At 35.1% G+C, this 27,830-nt stretch overlaps 3 protein-coding genes across 4 annotated transcripts; 2 read left to right on the forward strand and 1 right to left on the reverse strand.

The window, feature by feature from the left end:
- Positions 1-626: 626 nt before the first annotated feature.
- On the forward strand, positions 627-1,876 carry LOC141437874 (general odorant-binding protein 56d-like). Its single transcript, XM_074101429.1, has 2 exons — positions 627-1,167; positions 1,352-1,876. Exons 1-2 carry the CDS (start codon positions 1,117-1,119, stop codon positions 1,706-1,708), a joined length of 408 nt encoding a protein of 135 aa, XP_073957530.1. The 5' UTR covers positions 627-1,116; the 3' UTR covers positions 1,709-1,876.
- Positions 1,877-3,290: 1,414 nt separating this feature from the next.
- Positions 3,291-5,397, forward strand: LOC141437873 (uncharacterized). The gene is made up of 2 exons (XM_074101428.1): positions 3,291-3,472; positions 4,952-5,397. Exons 1-2 carry the CDS (start codon positions 3,416-3,418, stop codon positions 5,303-5,305), a joined length of 411 nt encoding a protein of 136 aa, XP_073957529.1. The 5' UTR covers positions 3,291-3,415; the 3' UTR covers positions 5,306-5,397.
- Positions 5,398-5,496: 99 nt separating this feature from the next.
- On the reverse strand, positions 5,497-27,148 carry LOC141437845 (adenylyl cyclase X E-like). Of its 2 annotated transcripts, XM_074101376.1 has the most exons (20): positions 27,061-27,148; positions 21,098-21,280; positions 18,798-18,944; positions 17,932-18,097; positions 17,111-17,313; positions 16,684-16,734; positions 15,427-15,576; positions 15,120-15,238; positions 13,727-13,871; positions 11,731-11,867; positions 10,577-10,726; positions 9,384-9,528; positions 8,940-9,005; positions 8,723-8,859; positions 8,465-8,635; positions 8,056-8,374; positions 7,612-7,975; positions 7,089-7,520; positions 6,852-6,976; positions 5,497-6,012 (listed from the first exon to the last, which is right to left on the reverse strand). In XM_074101376.1, the coding sequence occupies exons 1-20, from the start codon at positions 27,061-27,063 to the stop codon at positions 5,572-5,574; spliced, it is 3,654 nt and encodes a 1,217-aa protein (XP_073957477.1). In that variant the 5' UTR covers positions 27,064-27,148; the 3' UTR covers positions 5,497-5,571. The 2 variants fall into 2 exon arrangements, with proteins under 2 accessions (XP_073957477.1, XP_073957478.1); XM_074101377.1 differs by lacking the exon at positions 16,684-16,734.
- Positions 27,149-27,830: the final 682 nt, after the last annotated feature.

Consider the following 27,830-nt stretch of genomic DNA (forward strand, 5'->3'; position numbering starts at 1 on the left):
TTGCTTTGCAAGTTGTTAAATAGACACAGTTAATTACTTATGGTCGAACTTTTTTACAATATAATTGGGTAGATTACTAAGTAAAAAATATGCTATTTAGTCTGTCCGTTGGATTATCAGGAAATATTGAAAACGGAAACGTATTTTTTCTTTTTTGTTAATCAAACAAAAATCGGGAGCGGGGTCGCGTGACGTCACCTATAAGAGTGTACGTCCGATATTTTTTTAAATATAACTGACGGACTAATTGTATAATATCATTAGGAATCTTAGCCTATATATTGGAGAGTATGTACCCAATGTTATGATGTCTCTAATATGTAATGAAAGAATGAACAAATAAGATGTATTGAATTACTTAACCTAATAAAATATTTAGGATGTGTAACTAGCCTAACCAAGTCTAACCTAGATATAGTTGAAATATAAAAAGCCAGCCAAGTATGAGTCGGACTCGCACACTGACTGTTCCGTAGAAATTTTTAATTGGTATGAAGGTAGCTACTTTCATACCAAATTCCAAGTTTCTAGAACAATTAGAAGTAGGTACTGTTTGAGATTTTAATTCCCCGGCAATTAGTACGGAAACAGCTTTATTAGGTACTACTAACTATCGTTTGATGACGTTGACTTAGAAGTATGATTTTACACTGCTCCAAGGGGTATTTGATACCTAGAATTTCAGCTTGATACGTCTGCGCGCTCCTGAAAAAGAAAAGGACCTTGACAGACGGATGGACGGACAACAAAGTTATAGCTACCAGTACCATAGAGTTCCAATTTTGCCGACTGAGGTACTGAACCCTAAAAGTACAATACCGATTATATAATATACCTACTTATTGCGGTTGTAATAGACATTAACTCTACTGATCCCTAAAAATACAGTAAGAAGGTGATCTGCATGTACCAGTCGATCTTATTTTCTCGAACCTCGGGATAGATGGAAACCCTGACATACTATCGTAATGATATCCACAATATTTACTTCCTAGAGCCTTTAAGCATTTTTAATACAACTAGATTTCCTTCGTGTTCTATATAAAAAGAGCTGTAATATTCTCAGTTTATTCATTCGTATTAGCTGCTTTGGAAAAACACTTCCACAGACGCAAAATGAGAACCTTTATCGTATTATTGGCTGTCCTGGCTGTGGCTTATGCCAAAGTAAGTAACCTAACTTATAAGATTTTCTCGAGAATCTAGATATAATATTATTATTTTACAGTCACCTACTCCTACGTCCTACCGGCCCTAGAAATTAATTAACCCGTATCAGATATATAAATTTGCTGTGTCAGATAATGGTGCTGGTGATTGTACTAATAAATGTTTATTTACTTTTTCTTAGAATGTCCAGTTGTCACAAACACAAAAAGAGAAAGTTCAACAGCATACAGTAGAATGTATGAAGCAGTCCGGCGTCAAACCTGAGCTCCTGGCCGAAGCGAAGAAAGGGAATTTCAAGGATGACGAAAGTTTAAAAAAGTTCACGTTCTGCTTCTTCCAAAAGGCTGGAATACTCAACAATGATGGAAAACTAAACGTCGATGTAGCGTTGTCTAAGTTGCCTCAAGGTGCGGACAAGGCGGGAGTTAAAAAGGCTTTAGAACAATGCAGCGCTAAGAAAGGAAGAGACGCTGCCGATACAGCTTTCGAAGTTTTCAAGTGCTACTATCGTGCTACTCCTACGCATGTTGTGTTTTAATTTGAATTTTTATGTCATGTATCTGAGTTTAAGACTTTATGCCGATTACAGTTTAAGTATTTATTAGGTGACGGTGTTGAGGCGTATTTTGTATTGATTCTTGTTATAGTTTTATTTTGTTAAAAATGAATTTAATATTCGATTTGTTAATAAAGTTTTCCTTTTCAACGTTATTTTTTTATTAACTGTGTTAGGTACCTACTTAAAATGAGTTACTCTCATATCCTAACTAATATTATATGTAAATGTGAGTGCTTTTTTTTGTTTGGCCCACTTTTACATTTAAACCCTATTGGTATAGAGAGTTTGAGGCCTAGGAAAGACGAAGAATAATTTTATCTCGGAAGTTACATAGTTCCCGCGATAAACGAATACGAAGTCCCGGATAACTGCTAGTAAATATTATAATAATAATTTTAGTGGGTGCCCCTTGAAATTTCAAGAAACTATTTATCTAATTCCATTTCATCAAAAATAATTCATAGAATATTCAATACTAATATTTTCTTTTGCAGTAATTTTGCTTCATCGACTATTCATTACATATTATAACAATTCTTAGAACAACAGTAATTACAAGGACTATTATTTGCTTAAAAATGCATTTCACCAAATATTCATGAGACAAAACAACTAAGTATCGGTGATTATTTCTTCGAAGTATTATTATAAAACACCAGAAAATAGGTACATTAGAACAACGACCTCAAAAAAAATCGCTACCATAAAAGTAGGTTAGGTTAGGTTACAACTGTGACCCTAAAAAAATAAACTGGTACTTACCAGAAAAATAGGTTAGATTGGGTTAGAATCGTGACCCCAACAAAAATAAATCGCTACCAGAAAAGTAGGTTAGGTTACGTTAGGTTAGAACTGCGATCCCAACAAAAATAAATCGCTACCAAAAAAGTAGGTTACGTTAGAACTGCGACCCCATCACAAATTAATCGCTACCAGGAAAGTAGGTTAGGTTAAGCTATAACTGAAACCCCAACAAAAATTAATCGCTACCAGAAAAGTACGTTAGGTTAGTGTGGAACTGCGACCCCAACAAAAATAAATCGCTTCAAAAATACGAGTAAATAAATCAATAAATTTCATTCAAAAAAGTATGAAATAATAAAATATGAAATGAAGTTCTGCCAAATAAACTATCTATTAAATAATATTTCCAGAAAGAAAAAATCGGTGATTTAAAACTACCTACTTATTTTAATCATTCGAGGTAATGAATATTCGAAGAAATGAAAAAATAGGAAACGTTGAGTTTTAACTGATATTAGATTAAAAGTTTGTCGAAATTTCAAGGGTAAACCAATTAAGTAAATGAAACATGTTGGTACAACATAACATAAATACAGTAGGTACATACGGGATAAAACATTACCATGTGTAAATGTGTATCCGTCGTGTACATCAGCCGTCTACTTTAATGACATATTACAATTGTGTAACTATCCACGATAAACATAGATAAGTAGGTATTGTATTATGTAGATTAACGTAAAGTTTTGTCGTTAACATTTTTTTTTATCTGGCTAAGGACAGAATCAATTTATTTATCCTCTTGACATCTGACGTAGATGACGTACCTATATAAAATACCTTTGACTCGGTTCAAGCTCACTTAACTTTCAAAGGCCGTGAGACTAAGAGACCTGAGGAGACTTTTAATAATTAATAACTTCAACGTTTTATTTTCTGAAAATGCGTTACATAGCAATCTTTTGTTTTATATTCGTTCTGGAGTGTGCAAGTGAAATGGTAAGTTTGTTTAAAATTAATGAAGAACTTAAAAAAATTAAGGTAGAAGTATACTGTGTCTGCATGTTTCTAACCGAAATAGATATCTGAGTAGGAACTTGAAGCGTCTCAACTGCGTACTTATTGATATGAACAAAATCGACGTTTAGAGTACTATTCCCGATTAGGGCAGACATGAGTGAAAAATATAAATGTTTGTTGTCCGGTCTTGCATGTAACTATTTAAGTAGATACCGTAAAACAGGATGATTTTAGGGTGAACGGGTATTAGGCAAGCATGCTCTATCTTAGTACTCATCTTTGCTTACCATAAGGCTTGATTTACACCTCGCACTTAACAATACATAACAGTTACAAATTTAAAATTCAACAAATAGGAGACAAAATTCGTAAGACGCGTATCGGCGACAAAGAATGAAGGCTGCTAATGCTAAAATTTTCGTCACCTATTCCATGATTTTTTATTTATCAAAAAACTTGTACCTCTAACATTTTACCTGCATTCGCTACATTCTGGATTCAATGTACGCCCTCGCCGTAAATACATAATTTTGCTCCCTTGTGACACAAATAACTATTTCTTCTAAAAACGTCAAAGCGCAACTGACAAAATACAAATCATGAGTGTAGATTTAGAAATGAAGTAGAATTACTGACTTAGCAAAACACATGATTATCTTTTAAAATAATGAAGGCATTCAAAAATTAATGCAATCAACTAACTTAAAATGTAAAAATATTTTTGTGGTGTCTCAGGTTTTTAGTTATTTAATTAACACCTTGTATAGGCTATATACTAAAGAGAAAAAAGAACTATTCTTAAATATGTGAGAGTTATCTGTAATGGAAAATTACTAGTCATAATGTAAAAGAAAACGACATAAGCATAAATAATAATACAATCTGCCCTGAAAATTATGTTATTTAGGGGCTGTTTTACCATCCATTTATTAGTGTTAAGTGATGGTTAAATGTGATACCGTCTCTATTTGTTTTGTTCGAATAGATGGAGACGGCATCACATTTATCCGGCACTTAACACTAATCAGTGGATGGTGATTGATTAGTGTTAACTGGCGTTTAGGTGTGATGCCGTCTCTATCTGTTTTGTTCTAATAGACGGAGACGGCTTCACATTTAACCGTCGGTTAACGCTAATCAATGGATGGTGAAACAGCCCCTTAGAGTACTAATATCAGTGAGGATAATTTTCTAAGTCGTTCTCATTGACCCTTAAACGAGTTTTGATTATTCAACATTGCCGGCAGCTATTTATTATGTCCTTAAAATTTAAGGTATAAATTTACTATTATTATGAGCTAATTAGACTTGTTTCATCAAAATAGCTATATTATAGTACTTACCTAGTGGGACATTTATGAATTTGTTTCATAAGAAAATTTAATACTTTCAGTGTATTTAGTTATAGTTTTTTGTGATCTAGATTGAATATACATTAATATAATAATTTGTTTTAAGGTGTTACAACTAGAAAACGAAAATACTGCAAAAGTATTCGAAAGTGCAATTAAATGTACCAGCAAATACGGGCTTGACCTAACTGTCCTGGCGAGACTGCAAAACAAGGAATCAAAGAGAGACGAAAAGTTTCTGAGGATGCTTTTCTGTGCTCTTGATGATCTAAAAGTTGTGAAAAAGGATGGTCATTTCATAGAAGATGAAGCTGTGAAGTTTGTATCAAAGAAACAAAGAAACGATTTAAGAAAAGTTCTCGAAGAATGCAACAAGGAAGTAGGGACAGATCACCTTGATATTTTATATAATGTTACTAAATGTTTAAAAGAAAAAAAAGGCGTAACCGTGAAGACATGAGCTATTTAAAAATATAAATAATTTAAAGAAAGTGTGTTTTAACTGTTAAAAATAAATACTATATTAATTTAATAAAAATCTTATAACTAGTACCTAACAATGTTAACATTTGCTATTCATTTCACTTTACACTTTGGTAGTTACCAAATGACATGAGACTGTCGAAAATTGTTTAATTCTAGACCCGCTTATCCGTTTGGTGGATTCAAAAGGACCACATCACTCTAACCAACAAATATTTCCAGAGAGAGATTACCAAATTCAAATCAACAACGAGTTTCTAGATATTCTGGTTCTGATACTGATGATGATGCTGATAAAGTATCGTCACTAATAGCATCGCTTGAAGTAACTGCAGTTAACTGATCGTCAATATCATTTTCTTCTTCTATGTTGTCTATATCTTCTGTGAATGACAATACTTCATTATGGTCATCACTATAAACCGAAAGTTCTCTAGCATACGTAGGTGAATCAGGATCGTAGTCAGATTCCGACGAAGTAATGTTACGCGAACTGTAATAGCGGTTTCTGTAACCTAGGCCGACATTGTAGTTCGGGCAGACTTCTCTCTTGACTAAGTCGAAGTTTTCGTCTAACGGAACAAAGAAAGTTTTGATATAACCAGCGCCCTTGACGAATGTTTCACCTCGATACATGGTCAGGATACCACATTCATCCAGAATTCGTGCTGTGTTTTCTGTAACCTGTTGAAATAGAAACGGTAAGTAATAGTACATTGTGTCTTAAGGGCGGTAAATAAGGAATTACAAACGAGAGCCTATTAGAAGCCCGAAGTCGAAGACTGAGGGCTTTAATGAGTCAATCTTCGTAATTTTAGTACCGTCCGTGCGACATACAATGTTTTTCATCACTTCATTACATTTGCGAGTAAAATTGTATATTTGTAAAAGAAAAACTAATATTAAAAAAAAAAATACCGATACCACTGACGCCATGCAGTAACAAACTCATTTACCGACCTTGGGCTTCATGACAAGAAAATTAGTACGGGCAATGAATCATTTACCGAGCACGGGTTTCATGACAAGCACATTAAGGAGGGTTTTATTTGGTTGCAACCAAGGTAGCCTGCATGTTACGACACTGTTTACGAGCAAGTGTGATGAAAAATATATTTTGACTTTCTTTCTTGATATTCCTACTAACTCCACCTTTTTACACGCTTTTATTTAAATTGCCCTGTATGTTTATTTATTTGGGTCAAATCTTGCAAGTTCAATTTAACCTACTTCCAGTGATCGAATTGACTTGAAATTTATGTAAATCTGGTGACAATGCAATAATCTGGTAGTGACGTCCTGGTGGTCCAAGCAGGCACGTCTCTGCAGGACGGAACTCCTCAATGGTTTATGGGGTCGACTTGAAATTTGGTACGGAAATGTAGATTGGTTGACAATGCAAGTACAGCTAACAAAAAGTAGAGTCAGCAAAATAAGCTTGTTTTCAAAAATGTTTTTTTTACCAAAAACTTATTATTGTTAGATTCAGTATAGTCAAATTTGCAAATTGATTAAAGTATTACTTGGATTTTTCCAGTTTGTCCTGTAGAATCCATTCTTGAGGCCATATTTACGGCATGGCCCCAAATATCGTAAAGCGGTTTTATAGAACCAACAACACCTGCTGCCACCTCTCCATTAGAAATACCTGTTCACAAAAATAATAAGTAGGTAAGAATTTCATATACCTTCGTCCTACATGCAACGTGCTACTGCTACATATCTACGCAAGAGTGACCATAAAAAATCGATTAACTTACCAATACGTAAATTCATTCCTTCGAAACTTTGGAACGATCCTCTATTGAAGTTTTGCAGCTGCATCATCATGGCCGCAGCAAATTCAACCATTGTGATAACTATTGCTCTGTTGTATGGTGTATTTTGGCGCCTGTCATGATACGAACTGGAATCCAGTGACTCTCTTCGATTAGGGTCCAAGCCGCATGCAGCCATGTATGTCCAGCCAGCCATCTTTATCTTTTCTACTTTGTATACTGAGGTGCCTGTGAGAAGTAGCCGGTCGAAGTCAGATATAACTTCGTCCAGTATACTCAACATAAATTTCTCATCCGAGTTCTCCTCTACACCGAGTTTATAATCAGTTAGCGATGCAAACATCACCGCTACGTTGTCATACTTCTCGTAATATAATTCATCTATGGATCGGTTTAAATCTAGATACACCTGAACTGAAAAACATAATAAATATTCAACAAATGAAGAAAAGTAATCCTTTGTTTTAAAATTAGACGTAAAATAAGGTCTAAACTAAATACCAACCTACGTGTGCTGGCAGTATATTTTCTAGAAGCATATTGTTAACTTTTAGCATTGTCTCTGCTTCTTGTTGCTCTTCCGTTAGCTGCAATTGCCATAAGTGATCTAATCTATTTCTGTACTCTGTAGTTCTGTCAATCCAATATAAAGTAATGGTGATAAATATAACGGAGAGAGTGTGGGACAAACGGGGGTCTAGGCCCACATTCCACGTAGCATCTTCTGCAAAAAGAGTGGTTTTGATTTCCCAGACGACCCACAAGTAGAATATGGTCATTCCACCAGCTACGATCCATTTGAATATGAAAAATACTCTACTAAAGAGGAAGTTTAATAGCAAGGCTAAACCCCAGCATTGTGTTACGTGCTGAAAAAGAAATAACTATTAGTATCTGGTGTTGACATTCTACAATGTTAAGAACACCATAAAGTGGAAAAAGAGATTACCCACGAAGATACACAGTTAGATAGAACAGTGTCTACTTCAGGATCATCCGTTTTGATTTCAACGCAATCCAAAACATTAACCATTGATGTAGCGGCTAATCCAAAACTAATGAGCAGGTAAATAGCCGTCCTTATTTTTGCTGACTTAGTAATATTCTCCGATATATCGTAAACACTTCGTAAAAATTGGTTACGGGGCTGTTCGAGGCCTCTATATTTAGTCCAGAAAAATTGGAACCACGTCAAAGGTTGCATGGCAACAAGTCCGAAAACAAGAAGGAAGATAACAACATATGAATACCATCGAACGCAGCAATACCTGTAATGAAAAATGTATTAGTGCTAGGAATACTTTTAAATTTTTATTTTATTTTAAATTTGACTATTAATTTAAATAATCTGTACTTACCAGTCAGTTGTTAGGGTATTGACAACAACTATCAGCAAGAATATCACAAGACAGCATGTAATATAATATTTGAAAAGGGGATCCGGTAGCAGAAGGAAAGTTTTCTCAAGCTTACAATCTTGAAACATCAATGTAAACCGGTTCAATTTTGATTCTTTTCTGAAGTGCTCCCTAAAACAATTAACAAAATAAATAAAATTAACAATTAACAAAAGCCAAAAGAGAGAAAATAGAATAAAGAACGGTTGTATTACGTACTTGCCATTTGTCATGTCTTCAATTTCTTTAGCCATTTGGGCGTCAGCTGCTTTCAACATTTGTTGATATTCCACTAAATTTTCATCCATGAATGTAGTGGTTCTTCGATAATTTGATTGACTTTTATTTTCCGATCGCTACTGGAAATACAGTGTAGGGTTATTTTGTAAATGCTAGGGATATTAAATACCTTAAAAGTTAAGAAAAAGCGACTTACTCTCTTTTTGATCATCTTATTGAAGCCAACAGACGCACGTCGGTACGGTTTGTATTCTGTAATGGGCTGTAAATATATATATTTTTAATATGTTATTTGTTTTTGACTAGCAAAAGTTTGACACTGATGTGCTATACACAATTGCACTACTCCACTACTGGTATACTATTATTAAACTATTGGCGTATGCAAGCGATAAGATTTTCGTACGGTTGGTCGGATTTCTCAGTTGGTAGGACTAGCGGGTGTATCCACAAAAGGTGCGGGTTTGAATCCCGTCCGGACCGCACAAAAATCTATTTTGATATTAGCTTAGAATCAAAATCATCCAAGTTACTGTTCATTGTTTTTTTCTAAGAACCTCGTTGGTATTATCTTGGCATGCTTTAGTTGATAATATAATTGTCAAACTCATTATGTTTGACTAAAAATGCGACAACATACTTTTTCTGGCCTCGAAAGTAAATAAGTTTCCAACTTATTTTGAATTATGAATGGATCGTTTTGAGATTCAAAGTTTGGTTCAATTATGTATTCCCTTGCAAAATCTATCAATAGTTCAAGTGTTTGCTTCGTTATATGAACTTTCCTGAAACATAATTAGAATATCTATTAAAGGTAAACGTCGAAGTGTACAATCCGTGAGCTCTTAGAAAAACTTTCGGGTTTCGGGGGAAATCGAAAGGATTCGTGTAGTAGAAAATGACAATTGTCTTTTTGACTTAGTAGCAATGAAAACATGCGAAGAGTGCACTCGTTGTGTTTTCATTGATTTATATAGAGCAGTTAAATCACCACTTACTTATTTATTTAGTTTGTTATTAAACAAAAGTAAGGCGGGGTGTTCTCTATTTAAATTAACAATGGAAGAATTCGACAATGCTGATTTTCTTTTGTTTGTATCATGACAAAAAGTTATATTGTATTAAAATTAGAAAAAGATAAACAAGCGTAATATTATTACAATAAGATTTGTTTTGTACTGATGGTTATTCGACTTTACATAACTTTTTACGGTAACTTCGAAAAGTTTTGCAAGTTGATAACAGAACAGAACCGCATATCACGATCGCGTGTCATAGTCAATATAGCCGAAGTATGCTTCTAAAATCCGAAGGTTTTTTAAGAGCTCACGAAGTATGCAACACACAATGCCCAATAGATGGCGCACTGCTGTCAACTCTATTGCTAATGACATAAAATTAAAGATGGCGACTATTGGGACAGTGATGAGCACTCGTACGTTCACTCTTTATTAAGTTAGAATATTCGGCTGCAGTCTTAAGAAATCAAAATAAACGGTGAAATATTTGGTGGTCGTAAAGGACATTTGAAAAAATTACAGCTTTTACGCCGTATGTCTTACATTTTTTTCGAGGCAATAAAGGGAGTGTAAACATGTGTCGCTTTAATATCGGTGTTTTTTAAACATACTTTATACTTACTGTCTTGATGATTATGAATGTATTTTTTTTGTTCTTTAAAATAAATGTGTTGAGGGACTAAAACAACACAGGTGATCGATAGAGAAAAAAAAACTGTATAAGATGCCATCGAGAGTGCCTTTACGCCCAAATATCCTTTACTACCTTTGAGCCCCAAGGTATCGATATCAAATCTACCATGAGTTGTCTTACCCTGCTTTTCCTGTAGATTCCATCTTATTAGCTATAGTTGCATCTTTCGACCAGATATCAAATTGCCATTTTCTTATTCCTATCAATCCACTTAGGATCCTGCCTGAGTGAACACCTATTCTCATGTCGATGTTTAACGATCGCTTTTCTCTGAAATTAGAAATATTTTAGCACATAACACAAGCACACACTGCTGTGATGAAATACCCAAACCACTCTCAAGGAACTACATTAGTATGAATATTTTTTTGGAATGTCATCATCCCAGCCTATATACGTCCCACTGCAGGGCACAGGCCTCCTCTCGGAATGAGAGGGCTTGGGCAGTAGTTCCCACGCGGGCCCAGTGCGGATTGGGAACTTCACACACACCGTTGAATTGCTTCGCGGGTTTGTTGTGCGGGTTTCCTCACGATGTTTTTGGGATGTAATGGAATTAAAATAATATAATAAATAAAGTAAAAATAGATTTTAATAACCAAGTTTTTATTTAAATGCTCCTAAAATATGTTATTAAACTTTACGTAAACCAAACTCATCAACTTGTCACATTACATAATTTGTACAGGTAATAATAATAATACATAATAAATCTATTTTTTCGGGCAACCTGGCGGCCTATACAATAAATACCAATGGGTAGATATAACTAAAGGCGTGTCGCGAGATTCACTTGTGTAACTCGTACGTGCATTTCTTTCGTAAATCTCGCTCCAAATATTTAAATCATGTACATCGTTGCAATAACTTGATGCATTTGGTTTACTGCAAGTTGATTTCCTCTTTTAGATCATTTATTAAGTAAAAGTTTGTTTTCATAAATGTTTCTTATATAAATGTAGGGACGAAAATCCATATACTAATATAATTAATGCTAAGTGTGTGTGTTGTATGTTTGTCCATCTTTCACGTCGAAACAGAGCGACGGATCGACGTGATTTTTGGTATGGAGATAGTTATGGACCAGAGAGTGACATAGGTTAGGTACTTTTTATCCCGGAATAATGAGGTTCCCGAGGGAATAGCGCGTGATAACCGAATTCCACGCGGGCGAAGCCGCGGGTAAAAGCTAGTAAAGTATTAAAGGAAAGCCCCAAAGAGAGAAATGTTTGTACTTAGGCAGCTAATTAACTATACATATTTTTGTAGCGTACCTGACGTCCTTGATCGTATGAATCATTTCCAGGCCTAGATCAACACAGTTTTTTGCATGCTGCGCCGTTGGTTTTGGAATACCGCTCACGCAGTAATAACAATCGCCCAAGAATTTTATTCGAAGAACGTCATATTCCTGAAAAAATATAATCAGAAGGGCGATTAAGCCCTTTAAATTCGATGACATATTTTTACAACGAAAAATAGTACATTACTGCCGAGGGCGGGAAACAGCAATTCGTGGATGAGCAGAGCTACGCTTCGTCCGTCAATAAATACGAATCCACGAATTGGCATTTCCGCTGAGGCATGTATACTTAGTGCTTTTCTCTAATATTTAATGCGACGAAATAAAGCAAAACCGTTAAAATATTAAATTAAATGCTCAGGCACGGTTTTAAAAAGTTGCCCTTGTACTTTCCAGCGATACTTGTTTTTTTTTAAATGTAAAAGACATGACTCATAATGTCATTTCTGTAGAAAGCTCAGTATAACTAAATTACAGTTTAAAGCGCTAGTGAGCGCTTTTTAGTTACTTCATCCATTTTATTTTGTTACTATTTATTTGGTATCTTAAATTGTGCTTGAACTCAAAATAAAAAAAAACAATGGAACTGTTCGAGACAATTTTAAAGACACAGTTTCCTCCAAAATTGAATCTTAAGACTTAAAAAGAAAAAAGGTAGAAGGAATTTGATCGTCAGGCTGCTTAGATTGACTTACCGTAGTCAAAACGTGAATTTAAAAAGTAAAAAACCTGCATAGTAATTAAATTTCATACAATACAATAGTAGATTATTGTCGTGGCCTGGAAGTAGGCAATTGCTGGCTGAGTATGAGTATTAAACGGACGAGCTTGCGAGTCCGATTAACTAATACGAAGCCAGCAATTTTTATTCCAGCCGAGACTAATATAAAGCTTTTCTCAAAAATGGTGAACAATTCTGAAATAGAATAAACTTTTTCTCAAAATACATTATAAAATTTAATTTTATTGCAATATTTTTCTTATGCTTTCCTGCCTTTATTCATTAAAAATAAACTGCAGGTGTATTTTTCCACCGAAAACACCACAAGCTATTTCAGATCCAATAGAAAAAGTCCGGAGTTCCAACAAAATATCTCATACCGGCCATTAGACTTGGTTGTATACGACTTGTGCCACCATTTCCATGGCCTTTTTAACTTAAAAAAAAATGTGACTGATTGCAGGCGCGCTAATTCATTATTGTCGAGCTAGCGCGCCTGCAATCTTTTTAACTTTTTAATTTTTCGCTGACCATAAACTATGCACTTCACCTTCTGATATGTAAAGAATAATGTCAACTTTTACGGACATTTTTGAGAAAATACATTTTTATTTTATTTGTGGCAGGTTATAAGGAAGAACTTCGTGTACTATGCTTGCGATAGTTAGGCGGAGATTTCAAAGCATATTGGAGAAAACTATTTTTAAACAACACGATAAGATATTTTGTTGCTTCGCAATGTAGCGTACACTCGAAAATAATGGTTAAAATCGAGTTTAATTAATTTAAAAACTCGACATTTTAAGACCTCATGCAATAACATTGCAACAATATCATTGATATGTGTTAATGCGATAGTCATAAAGTAATAAAGCCAGCCAATAGTTCTAAATTACCAATACTTAGTGTTAGTACCAGTGTCGTATATATTTTTTGCTTCTAGAAGTACCAAAGAGCAACGAGGGATGATGTAAGCTCTATTTTCTTCATGTTTTGTAATCGACAAAAAGTCGGGATATTCACAATACTTTTATTCTTGACAATATAATTAGTACCAATGTAGTTTTTAAGCTTCGATTTTTTTCTCATGTACAATTTACGTTGTAATTGTGACGCACAGTGAAACATGTTCATGCTAGCAGCAATTTCTGATGTATTTATTTGGAGTGTTAACAATTGTTGGTGAACCTTAAATAAATAAATAAAATAATAAATAAATAAAATAATATATATAACGTAACGGTACCTCAGAAGCTTCATCAAATCGGCCAAACAGTTCGTTCAGTAGTTCCACCATCCGCATTGGCGATAGAGTAGTTGATATCTTCGTATAATTTACAACGTCTGCATATAGTATGCTCACGTTATCGTGTTCTTCAACATACAATTGGCTGAAAAATTATAGATTAAAATATCAATGCAATAAAAACAAAATCTACGTCAGTGCTGGATCAATGAGCTAGGTATACTTATAATCCTAAGTTCTCGTAAAATCATATTGCGAAATATGAATGTGAAAGTTTGTTTGCAAGTTTTTGAATTAAAATTTAATTATTTGATAGATCATGCATGACCCGAAGATGGATATAAGATACTTTTATCGCGGAAAGTTGAGAACTTTCACAGCAAAAACCTACAAATCTAGAGATACAATTTTAATATCAGTTTACTTATTACAGTACAATCAGAATGTTAATGTCGCTTGGGATTCGTCTGTTTTCTTCGTTTTCCCGAAGATTCCAACGAGAAAGAGAAAGAAAATCGACGTTTTGTGTTGAGTTCTAACCGACATTAGCAAACTAGTCAATAAACGTTAACTGTGGCAAGATCAAAATCGCCAAAATCAATAATAGGCGTGCAATACCAATTTTTAAAGACTGGGAAGTACAAAATGCATCGAAATTAGTAATAAAATGTCAATGGCCTACGATATCTCTTTCATTAAAAGAGGATAAAACTTAACGTCGTGACAATCAAAAATCGGTTAGTCATGGGTTGATAACTGATTAGAGTAAGGACAACAGCTAATCAAAGTTGTTAATCGATATTTCTTAAGGGAATCCCACGATTTAGGAAATAATACGCATCTGTATTCAAAAGGATGTCATTTCATTAGATATCGCAGATAACGCGCTATAATTATTACACTTAGCCCCTGACCCATATTAAATATTATAACTACAGTAAATACAGTCACCAGCACCAATATGTGCCATAACAAAGCGTGCATTAATATCTGATACGACTCTATGGGGTCTCTAGGGTCGATAGAAAGTGTCTGATATTTTTGCACGCTTCTCTGGGGCAGATATTAAATTCAAGGAAATTCAGCAAAAAGTTAATTGGATGAAGATCAAAAAGTTGCACACCTTAACGCAGGTACCTAGTTAAATTTAGGTAGTATTCATTTTTACATTGTACCACGAAAATTATCCATACCAATGTATGATAAATTTTCGTGTCACAATGGAAAAAATAATAATTTTAACTACCTGTGTTAAGGTGTGCAACTTTTTGGTCTTCACTCAAATCGTTACAGATTCCTGCAAATTTTTACTAATAGTATCTTGGGTACTTTGAATGAGCAGAATCGAATTTAACGTTTTTTTTCCCTTAACCGATGATAAAATAATTCTTACTTGAATGATCTCATGGCGTAACTTAGGGTGTGTGATTGAATTCCCACAAACATGGCTCGGATGTCTTGTCGAACTCTTGAGACGATGTGTTCAGGTATAATACTCAACATAAGCCGTTCCTGGAAACAATAGTTTTTATTTGGTTAGAATTTAAAATTCTAGAAGCTTTAGTTTAATAAAACCAGCGCTGAATGCAATGAGGAGTTGAAGAAAATAATTAATATCAAGCTTAAATGTATGTACAATTGCATCTAAAGGTTGATATGGATTAATAATTGATTGTTGATGATTAAAGCGTAAAAAATACCTCCTGATCCTTAACGAACTTCAGACGCAGCGTGCTTTCGACGCAAGCCCGTCGGTCGAGGAACGAACGCCGCGTCACTATCTCGTTCATGAGCCTGAAGTAAACACCCATCAAATTGACGCCGATAAGGTAAAGTGTATCCGAAGCAACCTGAAACAGCATTTAAAGATTAACATCATGTATGTAGATAATTAAGAAGACATTCGAATTGAATATCGACATTGATAAATGAGTGAGATTGCTTATGTTACCTAATTATAGGCGCTGTACACTGATTTATAGACATAAGTCGATTAAACAATTTTCTTGGAGTTGATAAAATACGACTTGAAGTTCCTGATTTTCAGTAAATAATTTATGAGTATATCATTTATGTATTTCTCTAAGCAGTATTAACATCCCACCGTGCTTGCAGTTTTTTTTTTAGCTTGAATGGTTAACAAAAGTTACCTAGAGTATCACTAATACTAGTTTATCAAGATGGATTGATAGGATAAATGTACAAGCGATCCACTGTAGAACTTTCTCTGAGTAAGTGTTAAGATGATTTACGAGTGCCTCGTCAGGCAATGCGAAATCATTATCATTACGACATTTTCGTGGATAAGTCCCTCGGTGGGTCAATTTCGTTTGGTTAGTGAGATTCTCTGAATGACAGGGTTTGGACCGTAGTTCCCAGGCGGGTCGAGAGCGGACTGAACTACACACCCGCCTTTAATTTTATCCGCGCATGGTAAATTTAAAATGTAATTAAGTACATAAATTTCGAAAAACTCCGACAATTATGAAGCCTGTGCGCCAACCCACGACCCTCTGCTTGAGAAGCTATAGCCTATAGTTGTAGTTGGTAAGTGAGTACAATTTATTAATGTGGTACATATTGCACCTGATCCTAAACAAACCTTATATCATCAAATATACTCAAAATATTTTTTGATGAGATAGCATTTAATTGCAAGAATTCAAGCTAGGTGTCTGATTTCGAGGGATTAAAGTAATCATTAAAATTATTTATTTTTGTATCGCCTGAGCATTCTACATGCTCTTTATCATTAAATTACATGTGGTGTTTTAAGTGTGTGAGTAGATTTGATGATTGATCGACTACATTATGATTTATGAAAAACGACTTTTGCATTATCCTTTTGTGGTTAATCTCTTGAATAATCCCTGCAATTACGTCAATCTGTGATTTTTTATTTTTATTTTCGTCAATGGATTTTGTTCTGTATTAAATGAATAAAAACATGAACTTACGAAAGGTCCCAAGCATGATGCTAGTATAGCAAAGTCGGCGAAGGAGGTGATCTAGAAAAATTATACCTACGTGAAAATAGCTTAGCAAAGGAAGGAAAGATACAAATAAGATAAATTTCTTTAGTTTTTAACATAAACTCTTAATAAATTCGCGATAATCCTATTGATCATACCTATCAATAACCCTCCTTCGGGCAGTTGGGTAAAAAGTGTGTTTGTTATTATGTTAAAAAAAATATCGTTATCGAGATAAATATTATTAGTAGAAGCATTTATATTTTTTCCACGTAGGATATTGTCTGCTTATAATTTATTTTTGTCCGAAGGTAAGTAAGGTAAATAAGCATAGTTACATATATGTATGATTATTAAAGCTTACTATTATAGCCAACAATAAAACAAAGACTGGGATTATCAGTGCACTTACCACTACTGCTACACGCGGATCACCGATATAAGTAACTAATGCGAAGATAAGTATGTATATTACACTGACTAGAATGCCCAGCAGAATAGCAAGGAAATTGTTTCTCATTGGTAAGAAAATGTATATTGAGAGGAGGGCCATGGTCGCATAGGCTGGCCGTAGTGACATGCCTTCATAGTCACTGAAAATTGGGACGGCGATGTCTGAAAAACACAAAAATATTTTTAAAAACACATCTATTATACAGAGATTGTAATATCAATGATGGGAACGATGATAATAGTCTCGATGACAAAGAATCTGCATCAAGTTTAATAATTGAAAGTATCAAATTTGATGTAGTTTGGTAAGCTTTTTAGTAAGGTAGTATTTACTGTAATCTCGCCACTCATAAAGCACTTTTAGGTTTCTCTCTAAGGATATTAACCGACGTTCAACACTTTCTTTTTTTAGGTACAGTAAACACAATAAGGCAAAATATAACAGTTCACCTTGTAAGGATAGAAAAACAAAAGAGTTTTTGTGTTTCGCGCAGAAATATATGAGACCTAGGAGGAGGGTGCGTCTCTATGATTAATGGTTTTATGTTATTGGAAGCGCTACAAGTAAGCGCCATCTTTAGTTTTTCTCACAACTGCCTCCTGGTAAGATAAATACATTTTTAGATGAGTTTTGTTCATCGGCAGTACGTCGGCCAAATAATAAACAACACGGTTCTTGCGTTTAACAAAACTTAAGACTATCGCAAAAAGTTTCACCTTTGCTTCCATTTATACTTTTACAATACCAAATGTTCTTTCACGACTACATTATACCCTTACCGGTAAACACGAGGTCAAGCGTGATGACGAACGTTACAAAAATGGGTATCCAGAACCATTTTTGCTTCAATGGGTTGTAGAAACATTTGCAGAGAAATAGCATGGGCACTGCTATCCTCAGAATGTACATCGCCAATGACAAATACGTGGACTTCCATAATATTTGCTAAAATTAAACAAACGTTTGATTACTTTAGATTTTACGATGATTTTGTAAAAAGTCTATTATCTTCTATAATTTAAAAAGATCCGATGCTTTGATTAGATTTGAATTTATTATTGAAATCATTGCTATTATTAGCTACAAAAGTAGGTTTAAAGCTTAATAATGCTTTATAAATCAACTCTACCTCAAGAGAAAAAAATTACACGTGTAGAAAATAATCTAACTTCACACATGAGCACAATTTAACAGAGTTTTGCCTAAAAACAAGGAAGGCTGGCATTACCACTTTACCACGACCACCCACAGTTCTCTGAATTTGTAAATACCTATGGTAAGTAGACACTTAAGATTAGCTGCAGAACTTCAGCAGACTGTGATTTTATAAACCATCATCATCATTATATCAGCTGTAGGACGTCCATTGTTAACATAGGGCCTACCACATAGATTATACCTCCAGTTGCTTCGTTTGGAAGCGGCCTGGATCCACCGTGAACCCGCGGCTTTAACCAGAGGCCTGTGCTCAGCAGTGGGACGGCTGGGATGATGACGATGATTTCACCGCTTCTTTCTGTCATACGGTAAAGAATGAAGGTAGAAAATGATGGTGAATGCAGTCGCGGTCTCATTGGTGGACCTCCTACGCTGTGCTTGCCAATACGCGGAGAAATTATTAGGTATAAAGTAATTGTGCACTCACCTCTGTGTATGTACTAATGATAACTAAACATATGTGTATCGTTGAAAAAAATACTAACAGGGTTATGTAAATGTATATTAGAGACTCTCTTAATTTGTCATCATATTTTCTATAAAGACCTTCTAAGTCTTTTTGGTGAAATTGATCCTGAAACAAAAATAAAGTCTTAAAAATGTTATCGTTTTAACATGTTTATTAAACACCGATAATGCCAACAAACATTACGAATCGATTTTTTTATTTTTACCCACGTGTACCTGTTAGTCCAATTGACATGAACTTTGCTATTGTTCAGAGCAGCGCGATGACAAAGCAATAACTTAGTAGTTTGTACCTTGAACCTTAAACTCTTAATATTAAATTAAATCTAAAAAATGCCGGCACGATCCTCGGCCACTCTCATCCAGTTACTGCCAGCTACCTTGCGAAGATCATCGCTCCAACTAGTCTGAGGGCGTCCCACACCACGGTTGCCGATTCGAGGTCTCCACTCAGGAACTCGTTTATCCCAGCAGTTATCGGCTCTTCGGCTGATATGGCCGGCCCACTGCCACTTCCGTTTGCTTATCCGGTGAGCTATGTCGATGACTTTAGTTCTCTGTTGGATCTCCTCGTTCCGAATTCGATCCTTCAGAGAAACACCGAGCATAGCCCTTTCCATAGCTCTTTGAGCCACTTTAAATTTGTGGACCAGCCCAACCGTGAGTTCCACTCCTCGGCGCCATATGTCATAATAGGTAGGACGCACTGATTGAAGACTTTCGTCTTCAGGCTCTGTGGAATACATTGGCCCTCATTGAATAGCGATGGCAATTCGTCGAGAGATATAGCTGCCAACTTTTAGGTCTCCAGAAATGGTCTCCAGGCGCTTTTGCACTTCTTTAATTAAGTTGTTTGTGTGCGCTGGGACCCCATGGATCCACGAAAAATGTATTGATTTTGTTGTTATAAATACGTAAAAAGCTTCATATTCCATGCATCTTTTTCAGTCGCAGCTTCCGATAAATTTTATTGTAAATTCTGGAACGGCTGACAGTCAGCGTCTAGACTTTGCTACATGGTAAAATTATGTTCTAATACTTAGATATATTTGAAAGTAACTTCTGGGGAAAAAATTAAGAAAAGGCTTGTTATGGTAATTTAGAAAAAAAAACCATGACTCTACGGAAAATTTCATCTTACTGTGAGTTTCCATCTAGTATCCACTTGGATGCAAAGACATCAAAATTTATTCATTATTTTTAATATCGAAATTTTGTAAATGGAATAAATGTTCATATTCATATTCACTTATTTATTGTTGAAGATCTGTTTCCACATAATATGTACAACTTGAGTACTAATTGCGAGAAGTAAATGCATAAATATCTACTTAAGATTGTTATCAGAACATAACATGAACATGGACAAAGGATAAGCATTTCAATCGCACATGCAAACAGATCGTGCACAATTTCTATTTTAGTATTTATTGTGGCAGATCAATAGGTAAACAAGATACAATGCTTTTGATTTTAACAACCCTCGGCAATTATGATGGCAATATAACGGGGTAGGTATATGTAATGGGTCTAATGTGCATGAGCTAAAGCTTGTTACAATTATAAAACTGAATTTATTTCGTTGTTTTTAAGTGCTTGCACGATGATTTTTAATCAGTGATCAGGACTTGAAAAATGTTCATAACCAGCCAAAATTTAATTTAATAGGGGAGGTTTCATGCAATATCGTCACTGTTTAATGAATTACAATTAAATATATTGTTAAAACCAGTGAAGTAGATACCTACGAGGAATTCCCCGTAATTCATAAATCTAACGACAATATTCGCGACTGTTATGCATTTGACAATGACAACTTATTAGGTAGGTACTTATAAGTAAAGTATGAAGCTTTTGAAAGAGGTTATAAGAAAGAAAGAAAGAAAGAAAATACATTTATTTAACGCCATAAAACAAACATAGGAACAAACATAGAACAGATAAAGACATACATGACGCTAAATAGGTCCCCACTCAGCATAAGGTAATAAGCTCATAGAGTAAGCCCATTCTAATGACCATGTAAAGTAAAAGTAAAAAATAATAATTTTAAAAGTAATTTTCGAAAGATAAATTGCTACAGAAAAAAGATTAATTATTAATAAAACGTGACCGCTATCAATTACTGAATTAGAACTTGGTACCTGATCGATCACCGATTAAAAATCAACGTGTATATGATCTGTTGAAATTGCATAATTATGATTGCGTCTACTTCAAACGTTTAATGTGATTATTGTGTTTGAAATCCACGCTTACCCTCAGGTATTTCCAGTTCCATTGCTTGCCGCCGACCTGTTCGGCTTCTTGCACTCTGAACTCATGCAGCGATGAAAGTACACTCGTTGCCCGTCCATTGTTCATAGAATACCTCGCCAACAGTTCTAGGGCTCCCACTTGCAACACGACAGAGCCAGTCGTCCGCGACATGGAACGGTCATCCTGGGTACACAATACTTTATTTTATGATAGTGCTATTATGTTACATACAGGGTGGCTCATTTAGATCGGTCAGTATGGGAAAGTCTGAAACTATAAGACATACGAAGTTCTGTTCTCAGGAACCATGTCATCGATTTTAGTAATTAACAAGAAAAACTGCATTCATACATTTAAAAAAAACTCGTACCCAGCTCGGGAATCGAACCCGTCCGGGTAAATTTATATATAAATTTTATTTTTCAAAAAAACTGTATTTCATTCCCGTTCTGAGTAGGTCTGTACATTTTTTTAATGCAGTTTTTCTTATCACTAAAATCGATGACATAGTTCCTAAGAACAGATCAGACTTTCTCATACTGACCGATCTAAATGAGCCACCCTGTATACCGTTGGGCAGAGGCGGACTAAACCCGTTCAAGACCCGGGGTGACATAGCTGAATGAGAGACCCCTCCAGCCTTAGAAGCTGATGTAATTACTATTATTTTTAGCATCATTCAAAACTTGGTAAATAGAACTTGTGGCATTTGGAGGCTCACCGGGACTAGATGCCCGGGGCGGGCCGCCCTTTCCGCCCCACTATTAGTCCATCACTTAGAGGTACATTTGAAATTTCCCACGAGCTTTGCGGTGAAGGAAAACATCGTGAGGAAACCTGCACAAACCTGCGGAGCAATTCAATGGCGCGTGTGACGTTCCCAATCCGCACTGGGCCCGCATGGGAACTATGGCCCAAGCCCTCTTGTTCTGAGAGGAGGCCTGTGCCCAGCAGTGGGACGTATATAGGCTGTGATGATGATGATGGATTATGATAATGTGAACCACGAACCGGAGGACAACCCCGGTAAACGCAAGTGGCAAGTTGTTGGTCACTGTTGCGTACTAGTAGGAAGCCTTTAATCAGCTGTGGAAATCTCCGGCTTGTGATCGAGGTTCGTTTTTGAGTCTCTGACAATTTGCTTGACACGTTGTCTTACTTCCTGTACCCCTAGTGTAAGTTTTCGGTTACAAAATACGTCTCGATGGCGTTCGCGTTAAAGTCTCAATTTGTATGGAAACACGAACATCGCAAACGTTCCGCTAGAGGCGCTGTTCGTGTTTGCATACAAATTGGGATTTTAACGCGAACGCGATCGAGACGTATTTTGTAACCGAAAACTTACACTAAGGGCACTGTAGAAGTCATCGGAGTGTGGAGTGATGACGATGCATAATAATCTGACTTATATTATAAATGTGCAAGTTTGTGTGTGTGTGTGTGCGTCTGTGTGTAGGTAAGTATATGTGCATACGGATTTAGATGAGTTTTGATATGCAGATGGCTGGATCTTTGGACAAACACACTGGCTACAATTTAAAGCGTTAATCCCACGAGGTCGGGATTTTCATAACTAAAATCCTAAAACTTTAAAATCTTGATAACTAAATGAAAAATGTTTTTCATCACACTTGCTCGTAAACAGTGTGGTAACATGCAGGCTACCTTGGTTGCAACCCCCCAAATAAAACCCTCGACCTTAATGTGCTTGTCATGAAACTCATTCTTCGACTTCGGGCTTCTAATAGACTCTCGTTCGTAATTCCTTATTTACCGCCCTTAAGACACAATGTACTATTCTAATTTTTGGAAAACAATGGGAATTTTGTAAAATAACGGAATTCCAGTTTAACTGATCTCTAATAATCGTGCGCGTGATGCGTGTGAAGCTGCTTGTCAGTCAAGGCTAGTAAAATGAACTTATTTGTGAAAATGGCAATAATAACAACATGATAGATAAGTCCTGTTACTTATCTAATGTATTAATACTTTTTAACTGATTATTAAAAATTAGGGGAATTATTTCGGTTTACATATCTACGAGCACTGTATGAAATAGTAGGTATTGATCACAATGTGCAAGTTGCGGAAAGATTCCAAAAAGTTGGAAAAGTTCTCAAAAAAATCGGTAATTTTTCACAAGAAATATAGGAAATTTAAATTTAAGAAACGGAATGTTTCAATCCCCTTTGTAAATTTCAGAATGAGAGGGCTTGGGCAGAAGTTCCTACGAAATGTACACTTTACTGAATTGGGTGTTGTATTGCCGAAATAATTAATCACCCTGCTACCACGTGACCTCACGTGCAAGATAGCTTTGTCTGTGCGATATTTGCGTGTTTTTCATGGAAAAACCCACTTCCAATCTAGCCTTGTATAACTTTATATGTGTATTCGCGGAATAACAAACATTTAGCTCCAATCTTGAATAGAAGTAAAAGAAGTAAAAGAAGTCTAATTAATTGTTCACACTTTTTGGTAGGTCTTCATTTTGATATTGATTGCATCTAAGTTTATTAATATTATTCATGAGAAGTAATTAAAGGAGACGCCGTAAAACGAAATTCTTACTTATGGCCTTCCACGCAAACTCTGAAACCACTGATCGACATGGTCAAACGAAAATATAATTTTCACGACACTGCCTGAAAATGTAGCCATACCGGGTGTGGCCTGTAATATGAGCAAATAATTAAAACATAGATCATACTGAACAACATTAGTTCAGCGACTTTTAAAAATAATTAGTTTTTTAATTTTAATTACACTTTTAAGTTTATTCGAAGAAGCAATGTATAGCAAAATGCTTGATGTTTGTACCGTGACAGGCGACGTCAGTTGGGTTCTAGGATGGCGTACATTGATAGCAGTAATTAATTTGTATGAAAAAAGGAAAATTCAAAGAATGTTGTTCAGTTTGACGAGAACGATCTAAGTTTTAATTTTTTGCTCGTATTACAGGTCACACCCGGTAGATAACCTAAATCTAGTACACAAAACTGCTTATACTTGTACACTAATAGTTGTACTCATTTATGGCTCGCAAACACGACAACAATGTAGCACGTTATGGTAACAAGTCGTATCGTTATATGGATTTAGAGAAAAAAAAGAATAAATTTATACACCAAAATTCGGCACAAAAAATATATAAGTATATTATTATGTTATTTTAATTTCATGGTAAGATACGACTTTTTGGAATGTATTTTAGATTTTTTTTCCTGCTGAAACGACAATTAGAACATATGCACAAATTCTTAAATGTTTTTAAGTATAAAAAAACGCAGCAGCATTAACTTTTTGAGCCTGCCTGCCGCACACTGCACTGCACTGGCTGAAATGCCAGGCTGCCCAGTGCGCCAGCTCCCGTGCCGTGCATCCTCGTTATGTTCAACATGCTGCCGCAGCCAGGCTGCCTAGTGAGCGCAGACCTAAATATAGTATTTATTTTTTAAATATGTGGTTTCAGTAACTGGCCACTGAGAACGGATTCGTTTGAAAAAAATATTGCGTAAACAAGTAAAGAAAAACAAAAATCAGCGGGAGCAATGCAGTTTTTTATTTCCTCGCAGTAGTCGTGAAAACACAATGTTTAGTCTCGGCCAAAAGTGCAATAGACGAACGAACTGACTCGTACATCTATTGCTTAGTTTCCAGCCTCTACAACAATGTACTATTTTTAAATCGACTTTGTAAAAATATAAAACTTGTATCTACAATAGATTCAGGAGGATTAAATGATTATAAGTATGTTTGTATCTAAATTAAAAAGAACATTTTGAAATATTGTGGTTATCCTTAAGTAATGTTATAAATACGAATGTTTGTTGGTTTGTTTGTTACGCTTTCACACTTGTAATACTCAACCGATCGTGATGAAGTTTGATACGAAGATAATCCGAGACACAGGACACAGGATAAATTTCTGGAAAATCGTATTATACCCATGAGCGCACAATAAACGAATTCTTCACTGATGAGATGAAGTTAATTTTTAATTTAATGTTTTGTTGTGTAATGTACAATGCTGTGTTTGTGTGTTTTGTTGTGTAATAGTGAATTTATAATCTGACTAGAGAACCAAACCTAAGGAATTTAGCAGTTGACAATTGACGCGGGATGATTTAATGGTTGGCTAATAGTTTTCCAGTCATACCGCAACAAATACGTGCGCAAAATATTTCAGACCTATCAGCCAAGGGCCCGTTGCGATACTATCACAATCTTTTGCAACATTCTAATTTTATTCTAATTTTAATGACATTAATTTATTAATACATGTCAAATAATGAAACGATTATCTTAAGACTTTGTTCTCTGATTGCGCAAAAAAAACATGATAATTTTATTATGCAAGGTTCAAAAGGAAGTGGTGTGCTCATCGTCAGACAGCAATGTTATATTAGTTCAATCTAAGTATCTTAAAACAGCCTGATGTCAGCGACTTCGTCTGCGTAAAAATTCGTTTATCACTACCGCGGGAACTATGCAATTTTCCAGGATAAAAACTATCCTGTCCTTTCCCGGGACTCAAACCATCTATCTGTATACCGAATTTCATTTAAATTGGTACAGCGGTTCAGACGCGATGAGGTGGTAATAAACAAACAGACTTACAAACATTCGCATAGTAGTTATGCGAATGTTTATAAGTCTGTTTGTTTGTTTATTAAATTTGGCATGAAAGTAAAACAGTCACATCCCACCAATATCATATAATATCGAAAAAAACCTGAGATATGTATGCATAGGAAAAATTCGTGTCTAGATTCCTGTCCAGCGGTGGTGTAGGGGTTATAGCACGCAGCACGGATTGCTGAGGACCTGGGTTCGATTCCCAGCGCTGGTTTTTCTGGTTTTTATGTGCATCCATGTCTCAGTTTGTATTTTCGATATGGTTTCACGGGATACCCGTAAAAGTAACAAATTTGGAGTTGAAATAAAAAAATACAAAAAGACTCCAAAAAACCAATCATAATCATATACTTAATAATTATAATATTGGTGGCATATGACTTTACTTTCATGCCAGAGTCTTAGTTATTCGTAATAAAGCGACGAGTCAGTCAGTCAGTAGTTTAAGCTGCTTAAAGCACTGATTCTTTAATGATAATACTTAATTGAAAAAAATTAAGTGTTGCCGATCTTTTTATCATCAAAACACGTCCATTTTAGATGATATCGCTTTAAAATATAAATGTATGTGTTTAGAAGTCAGTTAAGTAATTATGGATAAAACATAACTTGAATTCCCTCTTACAATAAACTTATTAAGCTATCTTAATTTGATTTTGAGTAAATAAATAAATAATTCATCGAAATTTGCAATCAAATAAATTGTACGTTTACGTTAGTTTCAATTTAAATTTCAGTAAATTATCATAGTTATAACTCTAAACGAAAAATTGAAATTTAAAGATTTTATCCCTATCCCGTAAGAATATCGAGATAAAAAGTAACCTATGGGTTATTCCAGAGGTTCAGCTACCTAACTACCAAATTTCATGACTCTAAACCCAGCGGTTGTTATTTCGAGATTTTATCCCTATGTCGTGGGAATACCGAGATAAAAAGTAGCCTAGGTTTTATTCCAGATGTCCAGCTATCTACATACCAAATTTCATATAAATCCGTCCAGCCGTTTCAGCGTGAAGGAGTAACAAACATACTAACTCACTCACAAACTTTCGCATTTATAATATTAGTAGGATAGGATAACTTTTTTTTGCAAATATTGAGTAAATCGTGCTCGCAACGACTTTATGACATGTAAATTCGGAGTTAACGTACATAATCTTGAATACTAATCAGGCAAACGTAGTATTTTCAAGCAAAACAAACTGAACGAAAGCAACATGTTTTGTTTGCTTAGGTGTTCTTATCAAAACATTTTACCGGGGAATTCCTTACAGCAAAACCACAAAAACATTGTGAAGGGTGAAAAGTTTTCTCGTACGTACCATTGTCAGAAGCCTCTATGCATTATAACACTACTCGTAAAAAAAACACAAGTTACACTGGAATGTTTGACTGAGTTGCAGAAGCGCACTGTGATGAATGAGGCAGCAATCGCTATCGCTTCAATGTGATATCGGATGATTAAGCGCCACTTAAACAGATATTACCAGATAATTACCGATAATAATATTAGATCCTGTCCCACTATTGACTGATTTACAGCTCAAATACAACATAGCTATGGATGGAAATGGTTCGGTTAACTGTAAGATTAGAAACATACCAGTTCGCAATGATCGTCATAGAATTTGTTTTTCGTTTATCGTAGATTTGCAATCGAAATACGCTATCGCTGCGGCGGTAGTGGCCGATTATGAAATCTTTTCAATTATTACTGATAACTTTTGGTCGGGTCAAAGGAAGATATTTATTTTGGTGTGCTGCTACTATTAAAATTTTTGCTCGTAGTAAACGTTGATCACTTCAGATATAAGGCCGTTTTCCTGTGTCGCCTAATTTGATGCATAGCAATTTTCAAGAATGTTTTCATGATTTTACGAAAATGCGGTTGATCTGGTCGTGCTTCTTAATGAAAGTACAGTCGCTACTAAGTATAAACATCAGAGCTGTCTATAGGTTTTCAGAAATAATATAATATCTAAACTTGGCCGTATTGTCAACCGGATGAGAGTGTGTTCAGATATTAAGAGGATTTTTTTAGAGATCATTGAGTAGATAAATACTGTTTTGTGCTAAAACATAGAAGCAAAGG

The sequence above is a fragment of the Choristoneura fumiferana genome, chromosome 18 (genome assembly GCF_025370935.1).
Source record: "Choristoneura fumiferana chromosome 18, NRCan_CFum_1, whole genome shotgun sequence".
Classification (NCBI taxonomy): Eukaryota; Metazoa; Arthropoda; class Insecta; order Lepidoptera; family Tortricidae; genus Choristoneura; species Choristoneura fumiferana.

Coding starts and splice junctions, on each gene's coding strand:
- LOC141437874 (XM_074101429.1), top strand. CDS start 1,117: ATGAGAACCTTTATCGTATTATTGGCTGTCCTGGCTGTGGCTTATGCC. Junction 1,168..1,351: donor TGGCTGTGGCTTATGCCAAA/GTAAGTAACCTA, acceptor ACTTTTTCTTAG/AATGTCCAGTTGTCACAAAC.
- LOC141437873 (XM_074101428.1), top strand. CDS start 3,416: ATGCGTTACATAGCAATCTTTTGTTTTATATTCGTTCTGGAGTGTGCA. Junction 3,473..4,951: donor TGGAGTGTGCAAGTGAAATG/GTAAGTTTGTTT, acceptor ATTTGTTTTAAG/GTGTTACAACTAGAAAACGA.
- LOC141437845 (XM_074101376.1), bottom strand. Junction 15,239..15,426: donor AGTTCGTTAAGGATCAGGAG/GTATTTTTTACG, acceptor TATTGTTTCCAG/GAACGGCTTATGTTGAGTAT. Junction 9,529..10,576: donor GAATCTACAGGAAAAGCAGG/GTAAGACAACTC, acceptor ATTATGTTTCAG/GAAAGTTCATATAACGAAGC.